General features: G+C 46.1%; 1 protein-coding gene across 1 annotated transcript in view; it reads right to left on the bottom strand.

Moving 5' to 3' along the window:
- The window catches only part of LOC112074125 (serine palmitoyltransferase 3-like), a 41,546-nt gene that overhangs the window by 14,415 nt on the left and 3,202 nt on the right, over window positions 1-23,929 (bottom strand). Inside the window, exon 2 of the mRNA XM_070440393.1 lies at window positions 18,471-18,674. Coding sequence (XP_070296494.1) covers window positions 18,471-18,674 — 204 coding nt within the window. The remainder of the gene's footprint in view (window positions 1-18,470; window positions 18,675-23,929) is intronic.

Below are 23,929 nucleotides of genomic sequence, written 5' to 3'. Positions count from 1 at the left end.
GAGAACAGTCTAGGTGTATTTTCCATGATGGAGATCATTAGTTCTACCTCTGAGGAGCAGAGCACTCCACAGTTCATTAACATCAGATAAACCACAGCATGTAGCCTAGCGGTTAGAGCGTTGGGCATGTAGCCTAGCGGTTAGAGCGTTGGGCATGTAGCCTAGCGGTTAGAGCGTTGGGCATGTAGCCTAGCGGTTAGAGCGCTGGGCAGGTAGCCTACGGCGGATTAGAGCGTTGGGCAGGTAGCCTAGCGGTTAGCAGCGTTGGGCATGTAGCCTAGCGGTTAGCAGCGTTGGGCATGTAGCCTAGCGGTTAGAGCGTTGGGCAGGTAGCTAGCGGTTAGAGCGCTGGGCAGGTAGCCTAGCGGTTAGAGGTTGGGCAGGTTAGCCACCTAGCGGTTAGAGCGCTGGGCAGGTAGCCTAGCGCGTTAGAGCGCTGGGCAGGTACCTAGCGCGTTAGAGCGTTGGGCAGTAGCCTAGCGGTTAAGCGCTGGGCAGGTAGCCTAGCGTTAGAGCGCTGTTGGCAGGTAGCCTAGCGGTTAGAGCGTGGGCAGGTAGCCTAGCGGTTAGAGCGTTGGGCAGGTAGCCAGCGGTTAGAGCGCTGGCGTAGCTAGCAGTTAGAGCGTTGGGCAGGTAGCCTAGCGGTTAGAGCGCCTGGGCAGCGTAGCCTAGCGGTTAGAGCGCTGGGCAGGTAGCCTAGCGGTAGAGCCTGGGCAGGTAACCTAGCGGTTAGAGCGTTGGGCAGGTAGCCTAGCGGTTTAGAGCGCTGGGCAGGTAACCTAGCGGTTAGAGCGCTGGGCAGGTAACCTAGCGGTTAGAGCGCTGGCAGGTAACCCTAGCGGTTAGAGCGTGGGCAGGTAACCTAGCGGTTAGAGCGCTGGGCAGTAGACCTAGCGGTTAGGCGCTGGGATAGCTACGGTAGAGCGTTGGGCAGGTAACCTAGCGGTTAGAGCGCTTGGCAGGTAGCCTAGCGGTTAGAGCGCTGGGCAGGTAAGCCTAGCGGTTAGAGCGCTTGGCATGTAGCCTAGCGGTTAAGCGTTGGGCAGGTAGCCTAGCGGTTAGAGCGCGGGCAGGTAGCCTAGCGGTTAGAGCGTTGGGCAGGTAGCTAGCGGTTAGAGCGCTGGGCAGGTAGCCTAGCGGTTAGAGCGTTGGGCAGGTAGTCTAGCGGTTAGAGCGCTGGGCAGGTAGCCTAGCGGTTAGAGCGCTGGGCAGGTAGCCTAGCGGTTAGAGCGCTGGGCAGGTAGCCTAGCGGTTAGAGCGTTGGGCAGGTAGCCTAGCGGTTAGAGCGTTGGGCAGGTAGCCGTAGCAGGTAGAGCGTTGGGCAGGTAGCCTAGCGGTTAGAGCGCTGGGCAGGTAGCCTAGCGGTTAGAGCGGCTGGGCAGGTAGACTAGCGGTTAGAGCGCTGGGCAGGTAGCTAGCGGTTAGAGCGCTGGGCAGGTAACCTAGCGGTTAGGCGTGGGCAGGTAGCCTAGCGGTTAGAGCGCTGGGCAGGTAACCTAGCGGTTAGAGCCTGGGCAGGTAACCTAGCGGTTAGAGCGCTGGGCATTAGCCTAGCGGTTAGAGCGCTGGGCATGTAGCCTAGCGGTTAGAGCGTGGGCAGGTAACCTAGCGGTTATAGAGCGCTTGGCAGGTAGCCTAGCGGTTAGAGCGCTGGGCAGGTAACCTAGCGGTTAGAGCGCTTGGCAGTAGCCTAGCGGTTAAAGCGTTGGGCAGGTAGCCTAGCGGTTAGAGCGCTGGGCAGGTAGCCTAGTGGTTAGAGCGTTGGGCAGGTAGTCTAGCGGTTAGAGCGCTGGGCAGGTAGCCTAGCGGTTAGAGCGTTGGGCAGGTAGTCTAGCGGTTAGAGCGCTGGGCAGTAGTCTAGCGTTAGAGCGCTGGGCAGGTAACCTAGCGGTTAGAGCGCTGGGCAGGTAGCCTAGCGGTTAGAGCGTTGGGCAGGTAACCTAGCGGTTAGAGCGCTGGGCAGGTAGTTCAGGTTAGAGCGTGGGCAGGTAGCCTAGCGGTTAGAGCGCTGGGCAGGTAGCCTAGCGGTTAGACGCGTGGGCAGGTAGCCTAGCGGTTAGAGCGCTGGGCAGGTAGCCTAGCGGTTAGAGCGTTGGGCAGGTAACTAGCGGTTAGAGCGTGGGCAGGTAAGCCTAGCCGGTTAGAGCGCTGGGCAGGTAGCCCTAGCGGTTAGAGCGCAAGGCAGGTACCTAGCGGTTAGAGCGCAAGGCAGGTAACCTAGCGGTTAGAGCGCAAGCAGGTAACCTAGCGGTTAGAGCGCTGGCAGGTAGCCTAGCGGTAGACGCTGGGCAGTAGCCTAGGTTAGAGCGTTGGGCCAGTAATCCCAATGTCGCTAATTCGAATCCCCAAGCCGACAAGGTGAAAATCTGGTGATCTGCTCTTGAGCAAGGTACTTAAACCCAAATTGCTCCAGGGTCACCGTCAATCTGATTCATGATTTAGCGTAGGGGTTCGTGGCAGATATCCACGGGGTTACGACGTTCAGTAATGAGAACTGAATGAGGTAATAATAATACAAGACTGTACTCGATAAGATATGAAAATATCTGAAGAGTCGATTCGGGAAATAGAGACTCTATAAACACTTAACTTCCTAGTTAAAGTTTACATGATTAGTTTAATCGTGTAATAATAATAATTACACAGAGAATTGGTTTGATAAAATAACAGTCTTCACATTTAATGATAGTCACAAGATGAAGCTGTGTAACGATCATGCTGTTTTAATCAGCTTCTTGAATACCCTCTCCGGGTGTCTCAGGGGGAGTTGGGATATGCATTAAACAACAATTCCAATTCACACCACACACACACACACACACCACACACACACACAACACACCACACACACACACACACACAACACACACACACACACACACACACACCACACACAGTCTTGTCACGCTAACTCTGGGGGACATACAATTCAGTCCCATTCAAAATCCTATTTTCCCTAACCCCTAACCCACTAACCCAACCCTAACCCGTACTCTTACCCTAACCCTAACCTTAACCCAAAAACCTAAACTTTATCCTAACCCTAACCCTACAACTAACCCTAGCTCCTAACCTTAATATTTAACTTAATTCTAACCCTAACACTAATTCTAACCTTAACCCTAAACCCCCTAGAAATAGCATTTGACCTTGGTGGGGACTAACAAAATGTCCCAGTTGGTCAATTTTTACTTTGTTTACTATTCTTGTAGGGACTTCTGGTCCCACAAGAATAGTTCACAACACGTCACACACACACACACACACACACACACACACCACACACCACACACACACACACACACACACACCACACACACACACACTACCCACACTACCCACACTACCCACACTACCCACACTACCCACTTGTACATGCAGTGAAACAGGACAAATATAAGTACTCCGTATTTGACCTCAGTCCTCTATGTTATGGCTGCATGACATCGGCCAAATATTATATAGATTATAAATCAAATAAATTATAGATCAAAACACTTGGGTAAACTGTTGGAATCACAGAAATAGGATAGATAGATAGATACTGTAATTGTATGGTTGGAATATAGAGGACACTTGGAATGCAGTTTTGTTTGGCATGATAAAAAAAAAAGTAAGGGAGGTGGTTGTGACAGAGTAGGAACCAACGTGTTTGTCAGTGTTTCACAGGGGACGATAATTAGATAGGTAGCTACATTCAGACAAATGTTTTAGAATATTCTCTGCCTTTTCCTGACAGATTAAGAACAAGCTGTTGCACAAACAATGCTGCTAACAACAAACGGATAGTATAATATAGAAAACGTGGATTTATGCTGAACAAGAATATAAACGCAACATGTAAAGTGTTGGTCTCATGTTTCATGAGCTGAAATAAAAGATCCCAGACATTTTTGATACTGCACAAAAAGCTTATTTCTCTCACATTTTGTGCACAAATTTGTTTACTTCCCCGTTAGTGAGCATTTCTCCTTTGCCAAGATAATTCATCCACCTGACAGGTGTGGCAAATCAAGAAGCTGATTAAACAAATAAAAGTCCACTCTAAAATGTGAAGTTTTGTCACACAACACAATGCCACAGATGTCTCAGGTTTTGATGGTGCGTGCAATTGGCATGCTGACTGAAGGAATGTCCACCAGAGCTGTTGCCAAAGAATTGAATGTTAATTTCTCTTCCATAAGTCACCTCCAACATCGTTTCAGAGAATTTGGCAGTTCGTCCAACCGGCCTCACAACCGCAGACCACGTGTAACCACGCCAGCCCAGGACCTCCCCATCTGGCTTCTTCAGCTGAAGGATTGTCTGAGACCAGCCACCCAGACAACTGATGAAACTGAGGAGTATTTCTGTCTGTAATAAAGCCCTTGTGGGGAAAAAAAGTCATTCTTATTGGCTGGGCCTGGCTCCCCAGTGGGTGGGCCTATGCCCTCCCAGGCCCATCCATGGCTGTGCCCCTGCCCAGTCATGTGAAATCCATAGATTAGGGCCTAATACATTTATTTAAATTGACTGATTTCCGTATATGAAATGTAACTCAGTAAAAATAGATAAAATTGTTGCATGTTGCGTTTATATTTCTGTTCAGTATATACAGTATATTAAGAAGCAAAGTGGAAAGCTGTGTCTTTCTTGTTTGGTACAATCTTGACTGCATTCTGTTTGGTCAAAGCATGCAGAGTAAAGATGGAGCAGAAGGAACTGCCTGTTTGAGTGACAGGGGGGCGGGGCTTGGTGTGTGAGGGATATTGAAGCAGTAAAAATAATAAATAATTCAGAAGTTTAAAAAAAATGAAAAGGGCGATACAGACGGCTACAGTGGCATTTAAAAATGTCAATATCGCAATTTCGAATAATCGAGCAGCCTAACTCCGTGTCCTCTCTGTCACCCACAGACACTCAATAGCTCAAATAGCTGCATCTCCTATTTCTCCTTCTGGTCCAACAGGCTCTACCTGTTGAAGCGAACGTCCAACAGACACGTGACAAGGTTCATCCGTCTACAAGAGCAACACGTGCAAACGACTACGCTAAACTTGCCACGGTTTTGAAAATAGAATTCAGTGGTTCTGCGCCTCGCAAACACGACAGCTCGTTGGCTAACAATATCAAACAAGCTCGAAATGAACGCCCACAAGCCTACTATCACCGGCTTCGTTCAGCTTACTTTGGCATGCTCACTGAAACAGGAATGGAAGACCTATTACCATTCAAACAACTGTTTCTGTCAAACATGTGTCCCAACTTCATCAACGACTTGGGCCCTACTGCCCACGTTGGTTTGTCGATCTCGAGAGCTTGCAAGCATCGCTTTTAAGAGCCCGGACAGCTCGATTTTAGAGCCCGGACAGCTCGATGTAAGAGCCCGGACAGCTCGATGTAAGAGCCCGGACAGCTCGATTTTAGAGCCCGGACAGCTCGATTTTAGAGCCCGGACAGCTCGATTTTAGAGCCCGGACAGCTCGATTTTAGAGCCCGGAACGAGCTCGATTGTTTGAGAGCTTGGGCGGTTGTGTTTTCACTCTGTGCAACGGCTGTGGTGATGATGGAAACCGACCTAGAATCACCCCTGCGTGACATAAGCTCCGCATGCCTTCGAACCATCACTACTTTCGAAGAGAATGTGTGTCTTGGCATGCCGATGGTATTTGTTGATGGCTATTCTTCAGCGTATCTAGAACCACTTGCAAGCTAGTGTGGGATGGTATGGCACAATGACATTCCATGCAAACGCGCTTCAATTTCAGCCCTGGGCAACCAGACAATCCAGTTCACAGAAGTGGCTGGCATGCTTATCACACTGCAAACGGCGGTGAAACACGATTTTGTCAGAACCTGCAATCTGCACTGACTCAGACTATGCCAGACTCACCTTCTTATGCCACTTACTGTTTTGGAAACGCAAAAGCACATGACTACCTCCATCAAGAGGCTGAGATAAGAGAGGTAGACACTTTTAAATCTCCAACAGCTTAGATGGCTTGCCTCTCATCCTCATGTGCTGGCCATGTGTTTCCCCGCGATGGAGCCTCATAACAAAATGTACATATGTCACCAAGACGAGAACGAGCGAGGAACAATCTCCAAAGCCACGCGTGCTCGTCTGACAATATCACTTGGCATACGTATCTTACTCCCGACAAAGTAGATGAGCGAATATCTGTCGCAATTGGAATATTCGACAGCACTCCTTAGTTGGATGGTTCGATGCTACTGGACGCGCAAAAAATCCATCGCAGACGTTGTTCCAGAGCTAAATTCGCTTTTTCCCAATCTGTATGCTCAATACACACAACTCTCATAAGGTCTTTCATCCTTTCCTTTGCGATGTGGAACGCCTATCTACATACCAGGCTGTGGCACTACTGTGCATAATGGATAGGACTCTAATGCACGGATCATCTCATACTTAGGATCACCGCCTGGGCGGACGTGAGAAGAGGCTATAGTGGAAGTCTTGAATGCAATAAGATTCCTAAGTACAGGCCGTTGGGGAGCGGAAGGGAACTATATGAGGAGGCCATGGAGTTCTCTTGACAGTACGGAGTCTACCCGTGGGACGGAAGACCAATGAGGTCTTTATATTCTATGTGCATCACCGTCCGGGACGGAAGACCTAGTTGAGTGTCTTGCCAAATGGTGCGAGCGAATGACACACGTGCGAGCGCACGCCGTAAGTACCTAATGAGTGTTTAGAATACTTTGAGGAGGCACGACTTGTCGTTGTGGGTATATCGGACAGAGCTCGAATGAGGTCCTGATAGAGACGGTTTCATCCGGGTGGAGACTGGAAAGACTGAAGTTGAGGATCTTATACTCGAGTGCCAATCACACACATCCGTGCGGACGCAGTAGAGCTACTATTGAAGTGTGCTTATATAGCTAGTACTCGCTACGACGTAGGTGACGCCAGTGAACAACAGCTAGACTCCATGAGCAAATGTCCATAGTAGCGGAAAGTCATGTCTCATCTTGACGCGATAGAGATAGACCGACTCGATGATAGCGAGATTCCCGATGCCACAGGCTAGCCCGCAGCATGCCGCCACCAGACATTTCAAAGCAGGGCGCGCTGCTCCCGGAAATTCTACTCTAGGTTTGCAGCTCCTGTAGTGCGGTTCTCCACCATACGACGCATCAAACTGGGTTGTTCGATATCCACACAAGTGCCATTTTCACAACGGAGTCGCCCCTATTATATGTCCACCCTACTCTTCAAGATAAGGCGGAAAAGCGCCTCGTTAGATACTGAGGAGGACGATTTCTAGACTGGACAGATGCCGAGGATAGAGCTGCTATCTGTAGGCGGAGGATCACATATAGGACGGTAACTGAGATATGAACCAGTGTGGCTCAAATATATGATTACGGTGGTAGGCTATCCGTGTGGGATATACCGTTGCTCTTAATGAAAATTATCCATGGTTTAACATTCTGTCCCTGGCTCGATAAAAAATGAATTATGCAGAGGGTGATATAGGCACGTACGTACCGGTAGCATATCATAAAGTTATCCACCTATTCAAGCACGACATGTTAAGAGCTCACAGCGCTGGACTCTCATAAAATTATGGCTGAGAAGCCAAGTGCTCAACTGGGCTCTTAATCGAGCATGTCGCTACCTGGCTGGCCCTCGAGTGTTCCCACTCATTATCTTGCGCAGCTAGATCACGGAGTCGCGTAAGAGAAATCGAGCTGTACCGGGCCGGAATCTACAAGAGCTGATGGCTTGCAAGCTCTTCGCCAGACTCGAGGATACCATAATCTCAGGTGGCTGAAGTGCTGAATCCCCAGGTAATAGCGCACGAGGGAGGAGAGCTACTGCTTTGACTGACGTGTAGGCGCACACACACACCCATGAACATCGATGGTCATTCTTATGGTGGGTTGCATCATGCAGAATCCTTCCAAGTTTAACCCACCAGAGGGGGACTGTCCTGACTGGCTTGTTCGGGTCAGGTTACCGTGGACCACACTCCTACAAGAGACATCTCCCACACCCACCAGAGGGGGACTGTCCTGACTGGCTTGTTCGGGTCAGGTTACCGTGGACCCACACTCCTACAAGAGACATTCCCACACCCACCAGAGGGGGACTGTCCTGACTGGCTTTGTTCGGGTCAGGTTACCGTGGACCACACTCTCTACAAGAGACATCTCCACACCCACCAGAGGGGGACTGTCCTGACTGGCTTGTTCGGGTCAGGTTACCGTGGACCACACTCCTACAAGAGACATCTCCCACACCCACCAGAGGGGGACTGTCCTGACTGGGCTTGTTCGGGTCAGGTTACCGTGGACCACACTCCTACAAGAGACATCTCCCACACCCACCAGAGGGGGCTGTCCTGACTGGCTTGTTTGGGTCAGGTTACCGTGGACACACTCCTACAAGAGACATCTCCCACACCCACCAGAGGGGGACTGTCCTGACTGGCTTGTTGGGTCAGGTTACCGTGGACCACACTCCTACCAAGAGCACTCTCCCACACCCACCAGAGGGGGACTGTCCTGACTGGCCTTGTTCGGGTCAGGTTACCGTGGACCACACTCTACAAGAGACATCTCCCACACCCACCAGAGGGGGACTGTCCTGACTGGCTTGTTGGGTCAGGTTACCGTGGACCACACTCCTAAAGAGACATCTCCCACACCCGCCAGAGGGGGACTGTCCTGACTGGCTTGTTTGGGTCAGGTTACCGTGGACCACACTCCTACAAGAGACATCTCCACACCCACCAGAGGGGGACTGTCCTGACTGGCTTGTTTGGGTCAGGTTACCGTGGACCACACTCCTACAAGAGACCTCTCCCACACCCACAGAGGGGGACTGTCCTGACTGGCTTGTTGTGGGTCAGGTTACCGTGGACCACACTCCTACAAGAGACATCTCTCCAACACCCACCAGAGGGGGAGAGATATGGAGATGGGGGGGGGTTTATGACACTTCACGCCCACTGTAAATAATCTTAAGGCAGCAGACAAAATCCCTTTGTCCTCTCACTGTGGAGGAATGGAACGTATGATGCGCCTACGGAGAACCTACCTCAGAACAGTAACATGCAATAAATGGACTTTGGGACAATATGTTTCGTCAGCCAAAATGGCAGTAATGACGATAGATGGAATATGAAAAGGAATGTCGTTTTTGTTATTTTATTAAAAGTTAAATGACGACGTTATAACTTGAAGAGTTTTCCTAATATGTACCTGTTGTTTACAGTTGTACGTTGTGTGGAAAATGTACAGATCAAAGAGAATGTTTTTGTAAAGATGAAATGTGAAGTTAGTTGTCTAAATTGGATCTGAGTCAAATCCAGACCTTGCCTCGTAACTAGTTACGCCCAGAGAACTTGCCCTAAAAGGCAGTAACGCCCATTTCTGACCCGATGGCTTTGCTGGGTGGACGGGAAGAAGTCATAGGATTGCTATAGGGGATACGCATCGACATCTGTGGTTTAGGCTAATGAGGGGCTGAGGTCAGACCAGATCCCCTTCAGGGAGAAATTATGGTTTATTACTCTATTACTTAATCTTCCTGTCAAACCATAATAGATGTAAGGATTGGAGAGAAGGAGGAGTGCCTAACTTGGAGTAATATATACTTGTGGTGATGGAACACGTTTTGTTTAATGCAGCTGTATTGATCCTCTGGGCAGAATACACTTGGTTAAACTTGCATTGTGTCCTTAGAGATTTTTTTACTCTGAGAATTAGAAGCTAACCGTTTGATATTCATTCAAAAACTATTTTCTTGCATCTTCACATGTATAGGTGCCGGAATAAGAGTCTAGATAGGCACAATGAGACCATAACTCCTAGCAACAACAACACATCTACATGTCACACATGAGACCATAACTCCTAGCAACAACAACACATCTACATGTCACAATGAGACCATAACTCCTAGCAACAACAACACATCTACATGTCACAATGAGACCATAACCCCTAGCAACAACAACACATCTACATGTCACAATGAGACCATAATCCACCTAGCAACAACAACACATCTACATGTCACAATGAGACCATAACTCCTAGCAACAACAACACATCTACATGTCACAATGAGACAATAACTCCACCTAGCAACAACAACACATCTACATGTCACAATGAGACCATAACTCCACCTAGCAACAACAACACATACACATGTCACAATGAGACCATAACTCCTAGCAACAACAACAACATCAACATGTCACAATGAGACCATAACTCCTAGCAACAACAACACATCTACATGTCACAATGAGACCATAACTCCTAGCAACAACAACACATCTACATGTCACAATGAGACCATAACTCCTAGCAACAACAACACATCAACATGTCACAAATGACCATAACTCCTAGCAACAACAACACATCAACATGTCACAATGAGACCATACCCTAGCAACAACAACAACATCAACATGTCACAATGAGACCATAACCCCTAGCAACAACAACACATCTACAATGTCACAATGAGACCATAACTCCTAGCAACAACAACACATCAACATGTCACAATGAGACCATAACTCCACCTAGCAACAACAAAACATCTACATGTCACAATGAGACCATAACTCCACCTAGCAACAACAACACATCTACATGTCACAATGAGACCATAACTCCTAGAAACAACAACATCTACATGTCAAATGAGACCATAACTCCACCTAGCAACAACAACACATCTACATGTCACAATGAGACCATGACCCCTAGCAACAACAACACATCAACATGTCAAATGAGACCATAACTCCTAGCAACAACAGCACATCTACATGTCACAATGAGACCATAACTCCTAGCAACAACAACACATCTACATGTCACAATGAGACCATAACTCCACCTAGCAACAACAACACATCTACATGTCACAATGAGACCATAACTCCTAGCAACAACAACACATCTACATGTCACAATGAGACCATAACTCCACCTAGCAACAACAACACATCTACATGTCACAATGAGACCATGACCCCTAGCAACAACAACACATCAACATGTCACAATGAGACCATAACTCCTAGCAACAACAAAACATCTACATGTCACAATGAGACCATAACTCACCTAGCAACAACACAAATCAACATGTCACAATGAGACCATAACTCCACCTAGCAACAACAACACATCTACATGTCACAATGAGACCATAATCCTAGCAACAACAACACATCTACATGTCACAATGAGACCATAACCCCTAGCAACAACACACATCAACATGTCACAATGAGACCATAACTCCACCTACCAACAACAACACATCTACATGTCACAATGAGACCATAACTCCTAGCAACAACAACACATCTACATGTCACAATGAGACCATAACCCCTAGCAACAACAACACATCTACATGTCACAATGAGACCATAACTCCTAGCAACAACAACACATCTACATGTCACAATGAGACCATGCCCCTAGCAACACACACACATAACATGTCACAATGAGACCATAACTCCTAGCAACAACAACACATCAACATGTCACAATGAGACCATGACTCCACCTAGCAACAACAAAACATCACAATGTCACAATGAGACCATAACTCCACCTAGCAACAACAACACATCTACATGTCACAATGAGACCATAACTCCTAGCAACAACAACACATCTACATGTCACAATGAGACCATAACTCCACCTAGCAACAACAACACATCTACATGTCACAATGAGAATAACTCCACCTAGCAACAACAACACATCTACATGTCACAATGAGACCATAACTCCACCTAGCAACAACAACACATCAACATGTCACAATGAGACCATAACTCCACCTAGCAACAACAACACATCTACATGTCACAATGAGACATAACTCCACCTAGCAACAACAACACATCTACATGTCACAATGAGACCATAACTCCTAGCAACAACAACACATCTACATGTCACAATGAGACCATAACTCACCTAGCAACAACAACACATCTACATGTCACAATGAGACCATAACTCCACCTAGCAACAACAACACATCTAACATGTCACAATGAGACCATAACTCCACCTAGCAACAACACAACACATCTACATGTCACAATGAGACCATAACCCCTAGCAACAACACAACATCTACATGTCACAAGAGACCATAACTCCACCTAGCAACAACAACACATCTACATGTCACAATGAGACCATAACTCCTAGCAACAACAAAACATCTACATGTCACAATGGACCATAACCCTAGCAACAACAAACATCTACATGTCCACAATGAGACCATAACCCACCTAGCAACAACACACATCTACATGTCACAATGAGACCATAACTCCTAGCAACAACACAATCTACATGTCACAATGAGACCATAACCTAGCAACAACAACACATCTACATGTCACAATGAGCCCATAACTCCTAGCAACAACAACACATCTACATGTCACAATGAGACCATAACCCCTAGCAACAACAACACATCTACATGTCACAATGAGACCATAACCCTAGCAACAACAACACATCTACATGTCACAATGAGACCATAACTCCACCTAGCAACAACAACACATCTACATGTCACAATGAGACCATAACACCTAGCAACAACAAAACATCTACATGTCACAATGAGACCATAACTCCACCTAGCAACAACAACACATCTACATGTCACAATGAGACCATAACTCCTAGCAACAACAACACATCTACATGTCACAATGAGACCATAACTCCACCTAGCACAACAGCACATCTACATGTCACAATGAGACCATAACCCCTAGCAACAACAACACATCTACATGTCACAATGAGACCATAACTCCTAGCAACAACAACACATCTACATGTCACAATGAGACCATAACCCCTAGCAACAACAACACATCTACATGTCACAATGAGACCATAACTCCTAGCAACAACAACACATCTACATGCCAAATGAGACCATAACCTAGCAACAACAACACATCACATGTCACAATGAGACCATAACTCCACCTAGCAACAACAACACTCTACATGTCACAATGAGACCATACCCCTAGCAACAACAAAACATCTACATGTCACAATGAGACCATAACTCCTAGCAACAACAACACATCAACATGTCACATATGAGACCATAACTCCACCTAGCAACAACAGCACATCTACATGTCACAATGAGACCATAACTCCTAGCAACAACAACACATCTACATGTCACAATGAGACCATAACCCCTAGCAACAACAACACATCTACATGTCACAATGAGACCATAACCCTAGCAACAACAACACATCTACATGTCACAATGAGACCATAACTCCACCTAGCAACAACAACACATCTACATGTCACAATGAGACATACCCCTAGCAACAACAACACATCTACATGTCACAATGAGACCATAACCCTAGCAACAACAAAACATCTACATGTCACAATGATACCATAACTCCTAGCAACAACAACACATCTACATGTACAATGAGACCATAACCCCTAGCAACAACAAAAACATCTACATGTCACAATGATACCATCCTCTCAGTTGCCACACGTGTCTAGGGACAGGGCTAGGAGTTGTTTCTGGACAGGACCCACAATCCTTGGGTGTGTGGTGGACCTACTGCACTTGAGGATTGGTTGGATGTTTCATTCCATTGCTTACACGCACAGACAGATTTCCACAGGTTTGTAAGCAAGACACACCTACTGCACCCATCAGGCTGATCAGACAGGTCTGGGTAGCTGGAGACACCTACTGCACCCTATCAGGCTGATCAGACAGGTCTGGGTAGCTGGAGACACCTACTGCATCCTATCAGGCTGATCAGACAGGTCTGGTGTAGCTGGAGACACCTACTGCACCTATCAGGCTGATCAGACAGGTCTGGTGTAGCTGGAGACACCTACTGCACCCTATCAGGCTGATCAGACAGGTCTGGGTAGCTGGCAGACCTACTGCACCCTATCAGGCTGATCAGACAGGTCTGGGTAGCTGGAGACACCTACTGCCCTATCAGGCTGATCAGACAGGTCTGGGTAGCTGGAGACACCTACTGCACCCTATCAGGCTGATCAGACAGGTCTGGTGTAGCTGGAGACACCTACTGCACCTATCAGGCTGATCAGACAGGTCTGGTGTAGCTGGAGACACCTACTGCACCCTATCAGGCTGATCAGACAGGTCTGGTGTAGCTGAGACACCTACTGCACCCTATCAGGCTGATCAGACAGGTCTGGTGTAGCTGAGACACCTACTACACCCTATCAGGCTGATCAGACAGGTCTGGTGTAGCTGGAGACACCTACTGCACCCTATCAGGCTGATCAGACAGGTCTGGGTAGCAGGGACACCTACTGCACCCTATCAGGCTGATCAGACAGGTCTGGGTAGCAGGAGACACCTACTGCACCCTATCAGGCTGATCAGACAGGTCTGGGTAGCTGGAGACACCTACTGCACCCTATCAGGCTGATCAGACAGGTCTGGTGTAGCTGGAGACACCTACTGCACCTATCAGGCTGATCAGACAGGTCTGGTGTAGCTGGAGACACCTACTGCACCCTATCAGGCGATCAGACAGGTCTGGGTAGCTGGAGACACCTACTGCACCTATCAGGCTGATCAGACAGGTCTGGGTAGCTGGAGACACCTACTGCACCCTATCAGGCTGATCAGACAGGTCTGGGTAGCTGGAGACACCTACTGCACCCTATCAGGCTGATCAGACAGGTCTGGTGTAGCTGGAGACACCTACTGCACCCTATCAGGCTGATCAGACAGGTCTGGTGTAGCTGGAGACCCTACTGCACCCTATCAGGCTGATCAGACAGGTCTGGTGTAGCTGGAGACACCTACTGCACCCTATCAGGCTGATCAGACAGGTCTGGTGTAGCTGGAGACACCTACTGCACCCTATCAGGCTGATCAGACAGGTCTGGTGTGCTGGAGACACCTACTACACCCTATCAGGCTGATCAGACAGGTCTGGTGTAGCTGGAGACGACCTACTGCACCCTATCAGGCTGATAAGACAGGTCTGGGTAGCAGGAGACACCTACTGCACCCTATCAGGCTGATCAGACAGGTCTGGGTAGCAGGAGACACCTACTGCACCCTATCAGGCTGATCAGACAGGTTCTGGTGTAGCTGGAGACACCTACTGCACCCTATCAGGCTGATCAGACAGGTCTGGTGTAGCTGGAGACACCTACTGCACCCTATCAGGCTGATCAGACAGGTCTGGTGTAGCTGGAGACACCTACTGCACCTATCAGGCTGATCAGACAGGTCTGGTGTAGCTGGAGACACCTACTGCACCTATCAGGCTGATCAGACAGGTCTGGTGTAGTGGAAGCACCTACTGCACCCTATCAGGCTGATCAGACAGGTCTGGTGTAGCAGGAGACACCTACTGCACCCTATCAGGCTGATCAGACAGGTCTGGTAGGCAGGACACACCTACTGCATCCTATCAGGCTGATCGACAGGTCTGGTGTAGCTGGAGACACTACTGCACCTCTATCAGGCTGATCAGACAGGTCTGGTAGCTGGAGACACCTACTGCACCCTAATCAGGCTGATCAGACAGTCTGGGTAGCTGGATGCACTACTGCCTCTAGCAGGATGATCAGACAGGTCTGGTGTAGCTGGAGACACCTACTGCACCCTATCAGGCTGATCAGACAGGTCTGGTGTAGCTGGAGACCTGCTGGAAACAGTGGTATTTACATGTCTACTATTCTCATTCCAGCTGGTTAGATGTGCAACCACTGACGAACTATAGCTGGGCCATATTTCTAGTCCAGCAATAGATACTGTTTGTTTTTGGCTGTATAGCATCATTTAATAAATATGACCAATGGTTAGCTAGGTAGCTAGGCTATATATTTACATTTACATTTAAGTCATTTAGCAGACGCTCTTATCCAGAGCGACTTACAAATTGGTGCATTCACCTTATGATATCCAGTGGAACAACCACTTTACAATAGTGCATCTAACTCTTTTAAGGGGGGGGGGGTTAGAAGGATTACTTTATCCTATCCTAGGTATTCCTTAAAGAGGTGGGGTTTCAGGTGTCTCCGGAAGGTGGTGATTGACTCCCGCTGACCTGGCGTCGTGAGGGAGTTGTTCCACCATTGGGGTGCCAGAGCAGCGAACAGTTTTGACTGGGCTGAGCGGGAACTGTACTTCCTCAGAGGTAGGGAGGCGAGCAGGCCAGAGGTGGATGAACGCAGTGCCCTTGTTTTGGGTGTAGGGCCTGATCAGAGCCTGAAGTCGGAGGTGCCGTTCCCCTCACAGCTCCGTAAGCAAGCACAATATATCAGGCAGCTAACCATTTACAGCAGGGATCATCCACTAGATTCAGCCGAGGAACGGTTTTCTTCTGGATCGGATGGTAGGGGGGCCGGAACATGAATTCACTCTGGCAATCTACTCCGATTTCAGAGCGCTCTCGTCTGAGTGAGCCAGACAGAGCAGAATAACGGATGAATTTATGAATATGACTGGTGTCAGTAAATGTAGGCAAAAAAAAAGCAGCACAGTTAGTCACCAACGCTCTAGATAACATGAAAACAGCCTAACCAGCTCTGCTAGTTAAATGTTCAGAGTGAGGTGTTCTCTCATTTGTGTCTAGCAAGTAGCTAGCTAGCCAACTTTAGCCAGTTACTTGCCACTTGACTGCCGGTTTGTGAGGTCAGAACGCTCAGAATAAATCCTACTCCTTGGCCAGAGCCTCCATTGTGAGGTCAAGAAACGCTCAGATTAAATCCTACTCCTTGGCCAGAGCCTCCATTGTGAGGTCAGAACGGTCAGATAAATCCTACTCCTTGGCCAGAGCCTCCATTGTGAGGTCAGAACGCTCAGATTGAAACGCTTTGAATTTACAACAACAACAACAAAAAAGAACATTCTGACAGCTGCATTTACAAATACTCAGAGTGCACTCTGGCATTACAGAGTGAATTTAAGAACCCATAACTACAAATCGTTTGTAGAATGCAAATTGACCAAAGATATAATATTTGACTAAAACAATCATTTCAAACCTTGCTCACATTGGTATACGATCATATCTCTCTATTATGCGTGGGGATACTTGGGAACATATTTCTCAAATGAACATCAATTGGAGCTGATTTCCTGGTGTTTTTACAGTCTTTTATGTCCAACAATGAACATTTACAAGTTACAGCAGTTCACTAATAAGTCAATACACACTAAATCTTGAGCAGAAAATGTGTACCTTATCTTGGCACAGTATGGGCAGCTATTAATCAATTAATTCATAGACTTGAGTCAGAAGGGTGACCTCTTACTTTGCATCATTCATGGTCCCCAAGAACAAAATGGCCTCCATAAATTCTTAAATTGGAGAAGTTCGGAACCGTCAAGGACTCTTCTAGAGCTTGCCTCTTAGCGAAACTGAGCTATCGGGGGAGAAGGGATTTGGTCAGGGAGGTTACCAAGAACCCGATGGTCACTCTGAGCTCCAGAGTTCCTCTGTGGAGATGGGAGGACCTTCCAGAAGAACTACCATCTCTGCAGCACTCCACAAACCAGGCCTTTATGGTAAAGTGGCCAGACGGAAGCCACTCCTCACTAAAAGGCACATGACAGCCCGCTTGGAGTTTGCCAAAAGGCACCTAAAGACTCTCAGACCATGAGTAACAATATTCTCTGGTCTGATGAAAACAAGATTGAACTCATTGGCCTGAATGCCAAGTGTCACGCTGGAGGAAACTTGGCACCATCCCCATGGTGAAGCATGGTGGTGGCAGCATCATTCTGTGGGGATGTTTCTCAGCGGCAGGGACTGGGAGACTAGTCAGGATCAAGGGAAAGATCAACTGAGCAAAGTACAGAGAGATCCTTGATGAAAACCGGCTCCAGAGTGCACAGGACCTCAGACTGGGGCGAAGGTTCACCTTCCAACAGGACAACGACCCTAAAACCACAGCCAAGACAACGCAGGAGTGGCTCTGAATGTCCTTGAGTGGCCCAGCCAGAACCCGGACTTGAACCCGATCGAACATCTGGAGAGACCTGAAAACAGCTGTGCAGCAATGCTCCCCATCCAACCTGACAGAGCTTGAGAGGATCTGCTGAGAAGAATAGGAGAAACCCCCCAAATACAGGTGTGCCAAGCTTGTAGAGTCATACACAAGAAGACTGGAGGCTGTAATCGCTGCCAAAGGGGCTTCAACAAAGTACTGAGTAAAGGGTCTGAATACTTCCGAAAATGTGATATTTCCTTTTATTTATTTTTTATACATTTCCAAAAGCAAAAACTGTTTTGTCTTTATCATTATGGGGTATTGTGTGTAGATTGATGAGGGGGAAAAAACTATTTAATCCATTTTAGAATAAGGCTGTAACGTAACAAAATGTGGAAAAGTCAAGGGGTCTGAATACTTTCCGAATGCACTGTACACACACTCACCTTCTGCTCCTCTCTCTCCTTGGCGATGTGGCATTTCTCCAGGCCCACTGCTCTGAGGAAGTCTCTGAAATACCCAAATAGTGTGACGATGCCGAACCCCAGGTATGTCATCACGGCTACGTACATGGGAGCCTGCTCAAAGGATTCTGGTCTCTGAAACCTCTGCCGACTGGAGCGGGGACCAGCACCATTTACTGTGTCGTTCTAGGGGAAGAAGAGCAACAACAGTTGAAAAATAGATGGTAAAAATGAATCCAAAATGGATGTTAAGAGATAGATGAGGAGGAGTTGAATGGAGCAGAAGGTTGGGACTTGAATCATAACAAGACAACTAATGTCCGTTAAACGTATATAGATTAACAATGTGTGTGAAAGAGTTTGAAAGATATGGCAAAGAGAACATCTTATGGACATTAGAAATAGATGGGAGAGGAAGTACAGGAGTTAAAACAAAATATAACTATTGTAAAATAGACTGTGTCCATAAAATGTATATAGTATGTATGTATAAGCTGGAAATACAGGCCTGTTGTTCACTAGTTAAGAGGTGGTAGGGTTATAAGTCCCTGGATGGGAGACCAGGTGCTGCTGGAAGTGGTGTTGGAGGGCCAGTAGGAGGCACTCTTTCCTCTGGTCTAAACAAAGATCCCAATGCCCCAGGGCAGTGATTGGGGACACTGCTCTGTGTAGGGTGCCGTCTTTCGGATGGGACGTTAAACGGGTGTCCTGACTCTCTGAGGTCATTAAAGATCCCATGGCACTTATCGTAAGAGTAGGGGTGTAACCCGCGGTGTCTGGCTAAATTCCCAATCTGGCCCTCAACCATCACGGTCACCTAATAAATCCCCAGTTTACAATTGGCTCATTCATCCCCCTCCTCTCCCCTGTAACTATTCCCCAGGTCGTTGCTGCAAATGAGAACGTGTTCTCAGTCAAGTTACCTGGTAAAATAACGGATAAATAAAATAAAATAAAAGGAAAATATTTTTTTAAAGATGCATGCATGCAATTACTTGTGACATACATAATCATTAAAAAGTTTGGGGTCACTTAGAAATGTCCTTGTTTTTTAAAGAAAAGCAACTTTTTTGTACATTTAAAATAATCAAATTGATCCGAAATACAGTGTAGACATTGCTAAATGTTAATGACTATTGTAGCTGTAACGGACATTTATATATGGAAATATCTACAGTTGAAGTCAAGGAAGTTACATACACCTTAGCCAAATACATTTAAACTCAGTTTCACAATTCCTGACATTTAATCCTAGTAAAAATTCCCTGTCTTATGTCAGTTAGGATCACCACTTTATTTTAAAATGTGAAATGTCAGAATAATAGTAGAGAGAATATTTATTTCAGCTTTTATTTCTTTCATCACATTCCCAGTGGTCGAAGTTTACATACACTCAATTAGTATTCGGCTAGCATTGCTTAAATTGTTTAACTGGTCAAACGTTTCAGGTAGCCTTCCACAAGCTTCCCACAATAAGTTGCGTGAATTTGCCATTCCTCCTTGACAGAGTGTGTGTAACATGAGTCACGGTTTGTGTAGCCTCCTTCTCGCACAGCTTTTCAGTTCTGCCCACAAATGTTTATAGGACTAGAGGTCAGGGGTTTGTGATGCCATCCAAATACCTTGACTTTGTATGTGCTTAGCCATTTGCACAAATTTGGAAGTATGCTTGGGGTCATTGGTCCTCTGGAAGACCCATTTGCGACCAAGCTTTAACTTCCTGATTGATGTCTTGAGATGTTGCTTCAAATTATCTACATCATTTTCCTCCCTCATGATGTCATCTATTTTGTGAAGTGCACCAGTCCCTCCTGCAGCAAAGCACCCCCACAACATGATGCTGCCACCCCCGTGCTTCACGGTTGGGATGGTGTTCTTCGGCTTGCAAGCCCACCCTTTTTCCTCCAAACATAACGATGGTCATTATGGCCAAACAATTCCATTTTTGTTTCATGAGACCAGAGGACATTTCTCCAAAAAGTATGATCTTGTCCCCATGTGCATTTGCAAACCGTAGTATTGCTTTTTTATGGCGGTTTTGGAGCAGTGGCTTCTTCCTTGCTGAGCAAGGAAGAAGGTTATTTCAGGTTATGTCAATATAGAACACGTTTTACTGTGGATAAAGATACTTTTGTGCCTGTTTCCTCCAGCATCTTCACAAGATCCTTTGCTGTTGTTCTGCGATTGATTTGCACTTTTCGTACCAAAGTACGTTCATCTCTAGGAGACAGAACGCGTCTCCTTCCTGAGCGGTATGACGGCTGTGTGGTCCCATGGTGTTTATACTTGCATACTATTGTTTGTACAGATGAACGTGGTACCTTCAGGCGTTTGGAAATTGCTCCCAAGGATGAACCAGACTTGGAGGTTTACAATATTTTTTTCTGAGGTCTTGGCTGATTTCTTTTGATTTTCCCATGATGTCAAACAAAGAGGCACTGAGTTTGAAGGTAGGCATTGAAATACATCCACAGGTACACCACCAATTGACTCAAATGATGTCAATTAGCCTATCAGAAGCTTCTAAAGACATTACATCATTTTCTGGAATTTTCCACGCTGTTTAAAGGCACAGTCAACTTATTGTATGTAAACTTCTGACCCACTGGAATTGTGATACAGTGAATTATAAGTGAAATAATCTGGTCTGTAAACAAATGTTGAAAAAATTACTTGTGTCCTGCACAAAGTAGATGTCCTAACCAACTTGCCAGAACTATAGTTTGTTAACAAGAAATGTGTGGAGTGGTTGAAAAACTAGTTTTAATGACTCCAACCTAAGTTTATGTAAACTTCTAACTTCAACTGTGTATAATCCATTTTTTTATCAAATGAAAATGTCTACAAATTATTTCGAATAGCATTATATTATTTTGCCTTTTAAGACGAAACATTTGAATGAAATAGGCCTACTACTTCCATATTCTTAAATACTCAAATAAGTATTTTACATTCATCAGTTTTATGGTTTCCGATGCTCCTGACAGGTCGATATTTCATTGGGGGCGGGAGTAGAGAATGTAGACCATCTGTTTGGATCATAATTCCTTGACAACGGTAACAATGACAGATCAACTGATATGCTGGTTTGTCCTTGTTGGTTTTTCGTTGCAATCAAGTTTAGTTGGTGCATGTAATCATGTAATCATGTAATAGTTGGTGCATGTAATCATGTAATAGTTGGAGCATGTAGTCATGTAATAGTTGGAGCATGTAATCATGTAATAGTTGGAGCATGTAGTCATGTAATAGTTGGAGCATGTAATCATGTAATAGTCGGTGCATGTAATCATGTAATAGTTGGAGCATATAATCATGTAATAGTTGGAGCGTGTAATCATGTAATCATGTAACAGTTGGAGCATGTAATCTCCCGTTGGTACCGTTTTGAGAAATCCAGCGGTAATCTGCAGGAGCGCGTTAACGTCTGTCTGTTCCTTGAAAACGAGCCGTCAGACTCAAAACATTTTGTAGTGTGAAGTTATTGGACAGAAGGGGTCCCTTCGCTGCATAGCCATACTAACATACTAACATACTAACATACTAACATACTAACATACTAACATACTAACTTACTAAATAGCTAACAGTACTACATACTCAAACATACAACGACCAATACTAACTGCCGTGAGCATGTTTCTTGGTCATAAATCCTACGCACAACATTATTGGTGAACGAGGCACGATGGAAATGGAGACCACTGTTAGACACATAGCCCTAGCTCTTTACGTCAGCCATGACCGTTGAATAACAGTCAGCAGGTTCATTAATTAATGTGTCGTCTTTATGGTATGTAAAACAGGAATGCTGTCTGTCTTTATGGTATGTAAACAGGAATGCTGTCTGTCTATGGTATGCAACACATGGAATGCTCTGTCTTTTATGGTATGCAACACAGGAATGCTTCTGTCTTATGGTATGCAACACAGGAATGCCTGTCTGTCTTTAGTGGTATGGCAACACCAGGAAGTGCTCGGTACGTCGGTCTTTAGCCTGGTGATGCCAGGCTTTGCTAAGCACACAGGAACGCGTTGTCTATTAGGTAGCATAGATTTCTCTATGGGTACTGACAAATTGTCGTTATAGATCACAGCGAACTGCATATGTCTTTGGTTTAACACAGAGGATTGTCTATATGGTATGCAAACACAGGAATGCTGTCTGTCTTTATGGTATGTAACACAGGAATGCTTGTCTGTCTTTGATGGTAATTGCAGACCACAGGAATTGCTGTCTGTTCTTTATGGTATGCAACACAGAATGCTGTCTGTCTTTATGGTATGCAGCACAGGATGGCTGTCTGTCTTTTTTAGGTTATGCAACACAGAACGCCTGTCTTGTCTTTATGGGTATGCAACACAGAATGCTTGTCTGTCTTTATGGTATGCAACACAGGAATGCTGTCTGTCTTTATGGTATGCAACACAGGAATGCTGTCTGTCTTTATGGTATGCAACACAGGAATGGTGTCTGTCTTTATGGTATGTAACACAGGAATGCTGTCTGTCTTTATGGTATGCAACACAGGAATGGTGTCTGTCTTTATGGTATGCAACACAGGAATGACTTCAACTATCAACTGTCCCTCTGCATGAGGACACCAATGTGAATATTACATTGTAATACATATTTACCACCACTACTATCAACGGTCCCTCTCATCCATTTTCATTAAAGCTCTGCTGTATGACACCTCGGTAATGACGGGTGAGCTGGCTCCAGGGTGAAGTTTCAGTCTGTACAATCCGGGATCCTTGGGACGTCCCTTGTGGAGTCCGTTTTGCATGGCCCTGTGCGGGCAGTTTGCTCATTTAGACCAGGGACGGGCAACTTTGATGGGGGTGGGGGCCACAAAAAACACAAACTCAGTGGATCGTGGGTCTGCGTACCAAAACATTTTAGCGGCCCAAATCGTGATAGCGAAGACAAGAAAATAAAAAAAACGTTTTACCTGCAATTTCTGTACATTTTTGCCATGGGGCGGAGAGAATATTTAGCAATTTAATATAATTAATTTCATGCAATTCCACAAATTTTGCCATGAGGTGGAGAGAGAAAATAGAAGTTTTACAGACAATTTCCTGCAATTCTACACATTTTGCCATGAGGTGGAGGCAAATGTTTGCAGTTTTTAATATGATAACTGATGATCAATGGGCCCCACAATGGTCAGTAATTCAACCATGTTAAGAAATTTATATAGCTGCCTGCTAGACTAACTTACCAACCTAAAAAGACACGAGCTAACTGAGTGACTGATGATGCACAACTACATTTCTAAATTGCACCTTGTGTATTCTACTATTCTAACTGTTAACAGTAAATTGAGACGCCCGATTGAGTTCCTAAAAAGAAAGTCCGCGGGCCTACAGAGGGGGGGGAGGGGCGCCAGTTGCCCATCCCCGTTGAGATGGAAAAGACGGCGGAAGCAGACGCT

The sequence above is a fragment of the Salvelinus sp. IW2-2015 genome, unplaced genomic scaffold, assembly GCF_002910315.2.
Source record: "Salvelinus sp. IW2-2015 unplaced genomic scaffold, ASM291031v2 Un_scaffold2504, whole genome shotgun sequence".
NCBI lineage: Eukaryota > Metazoa > Chordata > Actinopteri > Salmoniformes > Salmonidae > Salvelinus > Salvelinus sp. IW2-2015.
Note: the sequence above shows the minus strand (reverse complement) of the source record. Positions and strands in the feature narration are given on the sequence as shown.